The sequence below is a fragment of the Diuraphis noxia genome, unplaced genomic scaffold (genome assembly GCF_037042655.1).
Source record: "Diuraphis noxia isolate RWA-SAM2 unplaced genomic scaffold, SU_Dnox_SAM2 contig0005, whole genome shotgun sequence".
Taxonomy (NCBI): domain Eukaryota; kingdom Metazoa; phylum Arthropoda; class Insecta; order Hemiptera; family Aphididae; genus Diuraphis; species Diuraphis noxia.
In genome coordinates this window covers 40,667,057-40,679,308 of record NW_028301715.1, presented here as the reverse complement: position 1 = coordinate 40,679,308, position 12,252 = coordinate 40,667,057, and the positions used below count along the sequence as shown (strand labels likewise).

The 12,252-nt window shown below is 30.5% G+C and overlaps 2 protein-coding genes across 4 annotated transcripts; one reads left to right on the top strand and one right to left on the bottom strand.

Moving 5' to 3' along the window:
* The first annotated feature begins 67 nt into the window (after positions 1–67).
* On the top strand, positions 68–5,656 carry LOC107173447 (farnesol dehydrogenase-like). 2 transcript variants are annotated; one of them, XM_015523990.2, is made up of 7 exons: positions 68–195; positions 495–660; positions 2,468–2,642; positions 2,935–3,064; positions 3,840–3,972; positions 5,218–5,361; positions 5,491–5,656. In XM_015523990.2, exons 2-7 carry the CDS (start codon positions 529–531, stop codon positions 5,548–5,550), a joined length of 774 nt encoding a protein of 257 aa, XP_015379476.1. In that variant the 5' UTR covers positions 68–195; positions 495–528; the 3' UTR covers positions 5,551–5,656. The 2 variants fall into 2 exon arrangements, with proteins under 2 accessions (XP_015379476.1, XP_015379477.1); XM_015523991.2 differs by having other exon boundaries at positions 130–244.
* Positions 5,657–7,668: 2,012 nt separating this feature from the next.
* LOC149055346 (uncharacterized) lies at positions 7,669–11,780 on the bottom strand. 2 transcript variants are annotated; one of them, XM_089229693.1, is made up of 12 exons: positions 11,135–11,627; positions 11,004–11,068; positions 10,749–10,934; positions 10,497–10,673; positions 10,248–10,415; positions 10,004–10,171; positions 9,760–9,927; positions 9,516–9,683; positions 9,272–9,439; positions 9,028–9,195; positions 8,788–8,943; positions 7,669–8,711 (listed from the first exon to the last, which is right to left on the bottom strand). In XM_089229693.1, exons 1-12 carry the CDS (start codon positions 11,217–11,219, stop codon positions 8,682–8,684), a joined length of 1,707 nt encoding a protein of 568 aa, XP_089085819.1. In that variant the 5' UTR covers positions 11,220–11,627; the 3' UTR covers positions 7,669–8,681. The 2 variants fall into 2 exon arrangements, with proteins under 2 accessions (XP_089085819.1, XP_089085820.1); XM_089229694.1 differs by lacking the exons at positions 7,669–8,711; positions 8,788–8,943 and having other exon boundaries at positions 9,034–9,184; positions 11,135–11,780.
* Positions 11,781–12,252: the final 472 nt, after the last annotated feature.

The following is a 12,252-nucleotide window of genomic DNA, read 5'->3' as shown; positions in this document are numbered from 1 at the left end:
TTATAACTGATCAGTAACAATTCCCCGATCTTTGCATAAATACATTTTTGTGAGTGTAAAATGTTTAAATATTGTTTGGAGTTTACCAATTGCGCTCGGTCTTTTCTGTATGTCTGGGTTGATAAACCTATTGCGTTCAATAAAATAAAAAATATTCAATGAATGTCGATATTAATAATATTTTTTAGACTATAGGTACATATATACCTAATAATACACATATACATTTATAATTTAAATTTACGTTAGTATTAAAATATTATTCTACATTAGACCTAATATATACTTTTATAAAAATGTGTATTAATCAAAAAAAAATTTTTACATCAACTGATTTTTTACGTAAGGTGGCCTAACGAGATAAAAATATGTAAAGTATTTTTTTTCCTCTACATCTTATGTAATAACAGTATTATTGCTCTCGAACATGATCAAACTATTACAGTTTGACACAGACACAGTTTAACTGTAATATTTATTTAATATAAACGCAGGAGAATCTAACGTCATATTCTGTGACATACTGACATGGATCACTTAAAAGGTCGTGTAGCTGTGATCACAGGAGCTAGTGCCGGCATCGGGGCAGCAACAGCTATTAAGCTAGTCAAGGCTGGCCTTACTGTGGTGGGAATAGCTAGGAGGTTACAAAGACTTCAGGTACCTAAATTTTAATATATTTTCTTCATCAACGACCCATCGACCCCATAGCAAAATCCCTAAATTTTTTATTGTATATTTATAAATTTCAGTGTATTTATACAATTATACATATTTTGAACATTATTTCTTTCGTTTAAATCAATGGTTCCCAACTTTTTTGACACTACGTACTACTTAGAGAACTTTCAATAGGTACATAACAAACCATCATTAATTTTAATCCTATTTTTTTCTCATAAAGGAGAATTAATTTTTTCACACATTTCAAAATTTATATTATGAATATATATTTACAATTAAATTTTACAGCTGGCATAAAGTAATGTTTATTATTTTTCAAGTTTAAGTACAAGTTTTACATTTTTTTATTATAATGTATAATATATAATACAGAATTTATCACAAATTTCTAATGTAAAAAAATGTATTTGTATTACACCCCAAAAGAAAAATGTAATATTTTTAAATTTTGTTGGTATGGTTCGCGGTCCATCACACCATGTTTCACAGACCATATAGGTTGGGAATCTCTGGCTTAAACAAATAACTATGGTCTCATCTATTCTACGTTTTTGGTCGTTACCGTAATTGTTAATTACTACTTTTTAATATATGATGGCGTTAAAACGGTTTGAAATTAAATCGGTTTTAAATTCTTAAACTACATAGTGCAAACGTTTAAACTTCATAGGCGTAAATTTAGCTTGCTATAAGGAGGTGGAGGAGAGGGCTAAGATTAATTTATAACCCAAGTTATAACTAACGTTAGAATAAGACCGCGAAGCGAGATTTGTTCTCACCCTGCGGCCACACCATCAACATCTAAATTAAGATTAACATATTATTACATAACTTGTTATCGTCGTAGTTATACTATATACTATTGACCTAGCGCAATCACTTCTAATTTTATTACAATACAAAATCTATAACTTAAACGTTCATAATATAATCATATAGTATAGATAATCATACACCTATCAGCTATCCTGCTTAGGAATTACGTGATAAATTGAATTATTTTTTCTAACAAAAAACTGAGATTATAGAAAAGAGTGAATAAGACTTAAACGAATTAAGTGGGCTATACAATTTTTGAAGGGCTTAGCCCCTAATCCCCCTCCCCAAATGTACGCCTATATGTTTAACTTTTAATATGGTATACATTTTTTAAACCGTTTTTACAACTTATTGTGTTTATATGATGGCGTTAAAACCGTTTACATTTAATAAAACGTTTTAAAAATTAAAATGCTCGCACTATGTAGTTTGAATGATAACATAAAATTTTCAATTTTTAAACTATATAACAGGGGTGGCCACAACAAGGCTCGCGAGCCGCATGCGGCTTCCGAGTGAGTCTCGTGTGACTCTTGAAAGTTGAAACTAAGCTTAGAGTAAAATTAATTCATATTAAAATACATATAAAAAACACTCCTCAAAAGTAAAATCCCATTTCTTAATACCTACTATCTTACTACATGAACAATTATGCTCTGTGTAGTGTAAAAAATGAATGTTGCTTTATTTATTATAAAATCAAAAATATATTTTCGTTTTAAATAAACATACATACCTATCTTAACAAAGTGGCTCACTTCAAAATAGCTTCATAAATTTGAGGCTCCCAAGATAAAGGTTAGTGGCCACCCCTGCTATATAATATATACCTACACACATGGAATTTCGATTTTATTTTTCGATAAATATCGATCCTCTTATAATAATACTCAACTTTTCCTCTTATACTGCTATTATAATATATGAATACTGAATTTTAATTATCCTTTAAAATTGTTTATAGGATATGAAAAAAACGATGGAAGAAAAAAATTTCAGTGGTCAGTTTTTTCCAATGGAGTGTGATTTGACGAACGAAACAGACATATTGAACGCTTTTAAATGGATTGACGAAAATATTGGTGGTATACATTTTATGATCAACAACGCTGGAATAATAAGGATATCTAAAATTTTAGGTAAGATAATCATTACGGCCTAACAAGTGAAAAATATAATATGTATCTCCAAATTCAATTATCTATAATGTTTCAAAATGTTCAGCGTGTCGAACGGATCGGCGATCTACACAAAAAACTAATTTATACCATTTACTTTATATCTAATAAGGAACGACCAATATTTCCTGCCTCCATCTTAATTTTCCATACTTCAATTAAATCATAATAATCTTTGCTAATCATTATATTTTTATATAGTACAAATTATGTTATTTTAAATACATTTTCCGTACACAATTGTATTTTTTAGACGGCTTAACAGAAAACTGGAAAGAATTAATTGACTGCAATGTACTAGCACCTACAATTTGTTCGAAGGAAGCTTATAAATTGATGAAAAAGTATAATGTTACTCATGGTCATATTATACAAATCAACAGGTAGATAACATTAATCATAACAACTATTATCATTGTATAATCAACGATATTATGATGTATGGACTATGTAATATATACATCTACGTTTTACATGTTCCCTATAGGTATAATAATTTAAATTTTTTTATTGTTTTCAATGTTACCTATACGACAGAGTCTTGATGTAAAATATAATTTTACACGAGGACTTTGAAGGGTAAAAAATTGATTAGCCTTTTTAATAATTGTCCATGTGATTGATTATGTATATGATTGAGTTCATAGTGTTCATACATCATATTTTTTGAACATTTTTATCAAATTTTGAGTCATTTATATATAATTATGATCACCAATATTTAAACGACAGGCTCTGACGTTCCCAGTTCAGACCATTTCAGGGTCTAGTTTATTTAAAATATATTCTATAGAACTTTGTTTTATTCTTAAATAAATTATGTATTGCAGTAGGTATATTAATATCTGATTGCAGTACTATAGACAATTTTAGAATTTTTAAGGAAAACCCAAACGAATTTCAAACTATTGACACTCGTCGACTGTATAGTACCATAGATACTATACTCCGGCCCACGAGAGATCAGTACCGCTATTCGACCAAAAATCGTCGAATTCTGCGCATCCCCTGTGTAGTGCGCCACGATTACGGCACATGGCGGGGGAAATTCTGTCGCTGACGGTTGTTCTCAGCGTGCGCGTGACGGTACTGATCTCTCGTGGGCCGGAGTATATCAGTTTTTCTCTATTTATATTATAATATTTCAATCGGTTTCAGTATAATGGGCCATTCGTACTCAATTAATCCAGGCAACAAGGTTTACAATGCGTCCAAACAAGCTCTTAGAGTGCTGACCGAAGGCCTCCGTCACGAATTGGCCGTTGCCGGGGATGGCCACATCAAAGCTTCTGTGAGTTTATTCACCCTTAAACAGTGGTCAGTGGTGCACACACTCATATACCAACCTGCCTAAAACCATCTCAGGAAAAAAATACGTGTCCAAAAAATGTTAGGGTTGGTTTATCACCCCGTTAATGGTACGCCAATGCCCGTTTATAATGCTATATATATATCAGTATATCACCATATCACCGAGGTAACACGCTTCAGTGCTTGTGTATATATTGTTTATTCGAATTTATAATATGCAGCGTGATGCTGTAGCGTAATATTATAACTGTCTTCTAATAATTAATGGAGTAGTTCGGATGACTCGTTTGCTAAGAGTCTTTTTTTATAAAAGTTTTTCTGATAACAGTGTTGTAGCCAGGAACGGTGTATTGGGGGGGGGGGGGGGGGGCTAAGTCTCACAAAAAAATACAAATACAATATTTTTTTTATTTACACTATATTAACTATTTACAATTATATGTATAGGCATACATTTATTTATTTATTTATTTATTGTTGTATTCAATTATTGTTATGGTAGAAAATTAATATTTAAGCTTGATAAAATTCTAAGGTCGACACAGTCTATGGGTAGGGCTATAGCCCTCTTAGCCCCCCTCCCCCCTCCCACTACACCACTACTACCGCAACTCAGGCTGACAATATAATCATTTAAACTTACAGAAGTAAGTTTTTAACATTTTGTAAATCAGATAATGATAGGTATAAATAACTAAGTAAGAACTATGGTTTATGATGCACAGAAAAATAAAAGCTAGGAATCTAGGACGATGAGAAATTTCATGATAAACAGTCAAATATATTAGACTAATAGAGAATTACTGGACCTACATAATTAATGTATTGAACTAGGAAAAAAATTGGCATTCGGTCGAAAACTAAACGGATCTACAACAGAGCTATGACATATGCACTCAGAAGTTATACGTATGGTTTTTCAATTATAGGGTACTAGGGTTAGTGGTATAGTATTTTAAATTTTGATATTCATATGTATAATATATATTTGTATACTCCAAAAATATACATTTTTATACACCAATATCGATATGCCAAAACTCGACAGATGTTTTTTTTAAACTTGAACTATGGTTCAACTCCTAATTTCTGCATTCGGTTTAATAATGCTGGTGTACCGCAACATGTGAAACTTCAGGATTTTTCTTAAGTGCAATATTATTTATTTTCTCGGTATCCTGTAAATAACAGTGTTTCATTAATAATATTTTATTATTCATCGCAGAGCATTAGTCCCGGTTTTGTTGACACAGAAATATTCGATGCAGCCAAAATGACGCAGAATAAAATGAAGCCATCCGATATCCTGAGCGCAGAAGAAATGGCCGATATGATATGTTTCGTCATGTCAACAGGACCAAATATATTGGTAAATACGATTTAAAACTATGCATTCGTAATATTGCCTATATATTCAAACGTCGTCAATGGGTGTTGATACTATATGTTAGAATGTTAAATCAAATTAATTTAACATTAAACGATTTTTTTTTTACAGATCGCTGAAATGATTGTTCTAAGCCAAGGTCGTTGCATCCAATCATACCCACGAGAATAATATACAACCATAAGACCGAAAAGTGATACATAGACACTATATAATGTGATATGTTTGAATATAATCACTTCATAATAATATGTATAAATGAATATCCATGTACCAATTGAGTTTTTACTTTCTTAAAAATTTCGTTTAAAATTATTTTTTTGGTTACAAAAGATTTGCATTTTAAAAATATCAAATAGGTATTAATTTTAAGTATAGATGTTTTATATTACAATTAAACACGGTATCTAACTTTCTAGTTTCTATACAGAATCACAATCACTTGTCTATAAATGAAAACATAAATTTAACGTTTAATTTAATTGTTTATTATTTGTTTAATATTTAGAAGGATATCTATGAATTATAATGTTATACAGAGCAATTCACCTGCAAGTATGCCATTTAACTTTTTAATTTAATAATAATTTTTCTAGAGTTTTATTTTTTGAAATGATTAAATAATATAAATATATTCAAAAACCATACAATCAAATTCTTGAGATTTTTGTATTACATAAAGAGTTTTCCAACATTTTTAAATATATATACTGAACACTTGTCACTCACCAAACCGCTAAAATGTTTCTACTTTTAAAAATTTCAGTAACGGCCTTGTGTTCGTGTATCTTTAATATTCTTGAGCTCCTAGAAAAAATAATCACGAGGAACTTTGTGTTGAACTCCAAGCTTATTGAATATTGACCAAAAGAAAAAATAGTTCATTGATATATTTAGAATGAAACCCGAAACAGAATCGCAGAAATAAAATACGAATGTTTAAATAACTTGAAAATCCTAAATGTTTTGGAAATTATATTTTATGCACCCATATAAAATGTTAAAATAAATATTTGGTGAAAATTTCTAATATTATATAAGTAGGTTCATAAATAAGAAAATCATTCGATGATAAATCGTTATTTTACCTTTAAATATTCAAATCGTAAAATTTTGAACTTCAAACGCTCATAAAAACTCATATGACTTTTCGATAATTTTTTTTTGTTTAATGTAGGAAAACTTATGATGAATTACGATTACATTTTTATCTTAAAGCTACCCGAGGTCCGAAAACGTTTTGGAGGGCGATTGTAAACTCCGCCAGAATATCGGTCGAGATAAAAAGGTAATAATAGGTCTATGGTAAACTCCGCCAGTTTTTTTTTTTTACCTGGTCAGTGCGACAGCTCTCGCATTGCCACGTGCCTTCTCACATTAAATACGTTTACATCTATATCATCTATATCATATTGATTTTATACTACTATTTGATTTTCTTCACTGGCGGAGTTTACATGAACTCAATTTTACCTGATTTTTTTCAGTGGCGGAGTTTACATGAACCCAATTTTACCTGTTTTTTTTTTTCTGGCGGAGTTTACAGTAAAAAAAGGTACTTGTGGCGGAGTTTACATGCGCCCGTCAAACTATATATAATATTACTGTCAAGAATATTTTATAATATGATATATTTATGTTGTTATTATATTAATTTATTTTACTTTTAGTTATATGTGACGAATTAGTGAGTTGATTTAATTTTAACAAAAAATATTTTATTCATTATGTTATCGATATTAAATCATTATGATATATTGATATTACAAAATTATAGTATTAATTATTTTTATTACTTATTAGATATTGTAATTGACTTTCAACTTTGTTTCGTGTATAAGTGTGTAAAATGAATACGTCGTGAATAGTTTTGTAGTATAGATAGGCTATATTTTAAAATGAATCTAAATTCTAAATGTTTTGAAAATTACATCGTTTTATGCCAAATATAATAAAATATGTAAAAGTTTCAAATCCCAATGGGCCAGGCCTCTCTAGTCTCTATGGACGAGGACTCATTTTTAAGCTATAATAATATTATGTCGAATAGGGACAAATGGACGTAGCCGTTTGGACGTGGTTGTTTGGACGCGGGGAAAATTGGACGTCAAAAAAAAAAAATAATAATAATTATAAATTAAATTTAAAATTTATACAATTAAAAAAAAAACTAAAAATTAAAAACTAATAGTTCTTGTTTATATTTTATAGGTGTTTACCTATTTATAAATTATAAAACCATTGATATTATATTTGTTAGTAATATAACTAATGGTATCGTATCATAGCGAACATTATCGAACATTATCGATTATTATTGATTATCACGTGCCTATTACCTATAGATTAAATTTTATCGTTTTGGCAATAGGTACACCTATAATAAAAATAGGTATAATATATAACTTTAAACTTATTGGTTATTACAACCATTTATATCACATTTTGTAATACACGAAAATACACACTTATTATCTTGTTAGTTGTATACAAATTGCGTGGTAGTGTACATATGTACATGTAAAATGTCGTTTATTATTAATTCGAATCGCGATGGGTGAAGTTTTTTTGAATGACGGTTTTATGTATTTATTTGACGCTTTTAGTTCTGATGGTTTAAATGTTTAAATTTAAAACGGTTTTGGCGATGTAGATATAAACGAGAGTGTAAGGCTCGTGTTCATACTGGTATAACAGACTTAGTTATTCTTAAGCACATAAACAATCACACTCACGACTCTGACGCTGCTAAAGTGGAAGCAAATATAGCAGTGTGTAATATTAAAAAACGTACTAGAGAAACCATAGAACCAACATCTACAGTGATAAATGAGTGTATTTCTGAATTATCACAAGCATCTAAGGTACTTAGATAATATTAGATTTTACACAATTACACAATTTTTATTACATTTATAATTATTTATAATTTATTATATTTATGAAAAATTAATATTAATAATAATATGATCTTCAACTAGTCTGTCTGTGTACTCAGTTGGAAAAATACATTTAACGTTCACATCTGTGCCCCTAATCACTATGATGTGGACTTTCCATAAGCTTTAACAAAAAATTAATACTTAGCACGTCAGCGATTGTCCAATTATTAGGCTATAATGTGTAGATGGATACTTACATCATCGATCATGTCTTTCACAATTACACAATTTTTATTACATTTATAATTATTTATAATTTATTATATTTATGAAAAATTAATATTAATAATAATATGATCTTCAACTAGTCTGTCTGTGTACTCAGTTGGAAAAATACATTTAACGTTCACATCTGTGCCCCTAATCACTATGATGTGGACTTTCCATAAGCTTTAACAAAAAATTAATACTTAGCACGTCAGCGATTGTCCAATTATTAGGCTATAATGTGTAGATGGATACTTACATCATCGATCATGTCTTTCAGTGTTGAATAACATTTCTGCTCTGGAACCGTATCATCACCTCCCATGATATTGCCTTTATTGGCTTGTGATTTGCTTTTGGGTTTCCAGAATGAACATAATTTGCTTTTACAACAACGATGCGGACATTTTACAATCTATAATAATAAATTGATAACTAGAATTCAGAGATCTTCTTAAACCATATTATATTAGACTCTAAAATTTAGATGGGTACATACTTTACCGTTTCTGTACCAAATCGAAGGATTAAATATCGTGTTTGCTACCGGATATTGATCCTTTACGATAATATGGTCTTCAACTAGTTGTTTTCTGTCTGTGTACTCAGTTGGTGAATCACTTTCAGAGTTCACATCTCTGCCACTATGATGTGGACTTTCCATAAGCTTTAACAAAAAATTAATACTTAGCACGTCAGCGATTGTCCAAATATTAGCCTATAATGTGTAGATGGGTACTTACTTGACCGTTTCTGTACCAAATCGAAGGATTAAATATTGGGCTTGCTACCGGATATTGATCATTTACGATAATATGGTCTTCAACTAGTTGTTTTCTGTCTGTGTACTCAGTTGGTGAATCACTTTCAGAGTTCACATCTCTGCCACTATAATGTGGACTTTCCATAAGCTTTAACAAAAAATTAATACTTAGCACGTCAGCGATTGTCCAAATATTAGCCTATAATGTGTAGATGGGTACTTACTTGACCGTTTCTGTACCAAATCGAAGGATTAAATATTGGGCTTGCTACCGGATATTGATCCTTTACGATAATATGGTCTTCAACTAGTTGTTTTCTGTCTGTGTACTCAGTTGGTGAATCACTTTCAGAGTTCACATCTCTGCCACTATAATGTGGACTTTCCATAAGCTTTAACAAAAAATTAATACTTAGCACGTCAGCGATTGTCCAAATATTAGCCTATAATGTGTAGATGGGTACTTACTTGACCGTTTCTGTACCAAATCGAAGGATTAAATATTGGGCTTGCTACCGGATATTGATCATTTACGATAATATGGTCTTCAACTAGTTGTTTTCTGTCTGTGTACTCAGTTGGTGAATCACTTTCAGAGTTCACATCTCTGCCACTATAATGTGGACTTTCCATAAGCTTTAACAAAAAATTAATACTTAGCACGTCAGCGATTGTCCAAATATTAGCCTATAATGTGTAGATGGGTACTTACTTGACCGTTTCTGTACCAAATCGAAGGATTAAATATTGGGCTTGCTACCGGATATTGATCATTTACGATAATATGGTCTTCAACTAGTTGTTTTCTGTCTGTGTACTCAGTTGGTGAATCACTTTCAGAGTTCACATCTCTGCCACTATAATGTGGACTTTCCATAAGCTTTAACAAAAAATTAATACTTAGCACGTCAGCGATTGTCCAAATATTAGCCTATAATGTGTAGATGGGTACTTACTTGACCGTTTCTGTACCAAATCGAAGGATTAAATATTGGGTTTGCTACCGGATATTGATCCTTTACGATAATATGGTCTTCAACTAGTTGTTTTCTGTCCGTGTACTCAGTTGGTAAATCACTTTCAATGTTCAAATCTCTACCACTATGATGTGGACTTTTTATAAGCTTTAACAATAAATTAATACTTAGCACGTCAGTGATTGACAAATTATTAGACTATAATGTTTAGTTTAGATGGATACTTACTTCACTGACCATAAACAACATTGTTGAACAAAACAACTGCGGCTCTAGTACTGGTCCATTTGTATCATGTAGTAAAATTTGGTTCACAATGGCTTGTGATGCTTTCTCCGTTTGTGTGGATAAGTTGTCACTTTTGTTGTCCTTCGATGTACCTCCATGATGAGGATTTTTTGTAAGCTATAATCATAAATCAATATCTAGCAAGTCAGAGACTGTTCAATTATTACACTTTCATATATAAATGATATTTACTTGACTGAGAAGAGTGATAATACTGCAAAGCGTAGTATAAAATATTGGTGGCACGGATATTGGGCCGTCTGGGCCACACAAAGTCATATTTTTTTCAAAGTCTTGTGATTTGTTATCCAAGACCTCAAATGAAGTGAGACTAGCCGTATCCTCTGATGTTTTGTAACGATGCCGATTGTCTATAAACTATAATAATAAATTAATACCTAACATGTCATAGATTTTCCAATGATTAGACTTTATTCATGTACTTACTTCATAAAAATCACGTGATTTGCTCACCACGGACGAGTGCTCAGAATCAGCATCAGATACATTTTCTGCAGCATATAACATGATTGATATTATGTTATAAGTATATAATATGTACATTATACTATAATTACCTATGAAAGTGTTGTCGATTTTCAAGAGCTTTGTGATATGATCGTCACCATTATCATCAAAAGATCTTTTTCGCTTATCCCCCATATCAGAGGATAACAGCGCTTTTGGAATTCCAAACAAATCGTATTTTACTAATTATAGTAAAAAATACAATATAATGCCGCAAAATCAATTGAGGTATTTTAGTACAAGTACAAATGATTCTGTTATTGGAATTTAACTGAATGATATTTATTTTAATATTATACATAGGAACATAGTTGCTTGCCTGGTTGAGCGTTAAATGTTTTTTTTTCTTTTCAGCCATTGAAAATACAAACAGTTCTATTAGTTTATTACTTTTACTCAGATTCACGCTTAAATAGTATCGTTATAATTGAACTACACGCGAAAGTATCTGTAATTTACTGACACACTCAATTGCATTTTTATGCATTTGCATTATACGAGGAAAAACGTATTTACTTAACAACATTCTCTGTTTAACAAAATAATTGTTAAAAGCAAACCCAATTAAAACAATGTTTGTATAATTTAACGAATTTTTATATATGATAATAAAAATTTTATATTGTCCACGAAATATTTTTAGGTGTTCTGCCATCTTTAGATAAAATATCCAGACCCTCGTTTTTTAGTAACTTTACTCGTAACTCGTAGTTAATAATACTATATTGAAACAATCATGAGTTGCATTAAACTCTATGCATTCCAAGTTATTAATTCATCATATAAGCCCAATATATTATTTTAAATATCAAATAGTATTATTACAGTGGTGAGGCTTAAGTCTGACGAATTAATAAGTTTAAAAATCAAAAACTTTATTAACGATCACAGTTCAATTTGTTTTAATTATTTTATAAACTAACCGATGTCCGACGACTATTTATCTACTCAATGTATTATCATGATGTGATCCACGGTTACCAGCACGAGCTAATATATAGAGGACTGGACACGACATGGTAGAAGGCTGTGTGGGGTGTTTCCTTCAAATATATACAGTGGCCGAGTAATGGATGATTTTTCCACCTTTTAGCTTCACTAGCGCTCCCGAATCGATCAGAGGCCAATAATAATAAATAATAATATATAGTAACTCTATGACAATTAC

Bases quoted from the DNA above. Each gene is read 5' to 3' on its own strand.
- LOC149055346 (XM_089229693.1), bottom strand. From the start codon at position 11,219: ATGGGGGATAAGCGAAAAAGATCTTTTGATGATAATGGTGACGATCAT. The intron at 10,935-11,003 runs GTAAGTACATGA...TTATTATTATAG, and splicing joins AATCACGTGATTTTTATGAA to TTTATAGACAATCGGCATCG. The intron at 10,674-10,748 runs GTAAATATCATT...TTATGATTATAG, and splicing joins TTATCACTCTTCTCAGTCAA to CTTACAAAAAATCCTCATCA.
- LOC107173447 (XM_015523990.2), top strand. From the start codon at position 529: ATGGATCACTTAAAAGGTCGTGTAGCTGTGATCACAGGAGCTAGTGCC. The intron at 3,065-3,839 runs GTAGATAACATT...AATCGGTTTCAG, and splicing joins CATATTATACAAATCAACAG to TATAATGGGCCATTCGTACT. The intron at 5,362-5,490 runs GTAAATACGATT...TTTTTTTTACAG, and splicing joins CAACAGGACCAAATATATTG to ATCGCTGAAATGATTGTTCT.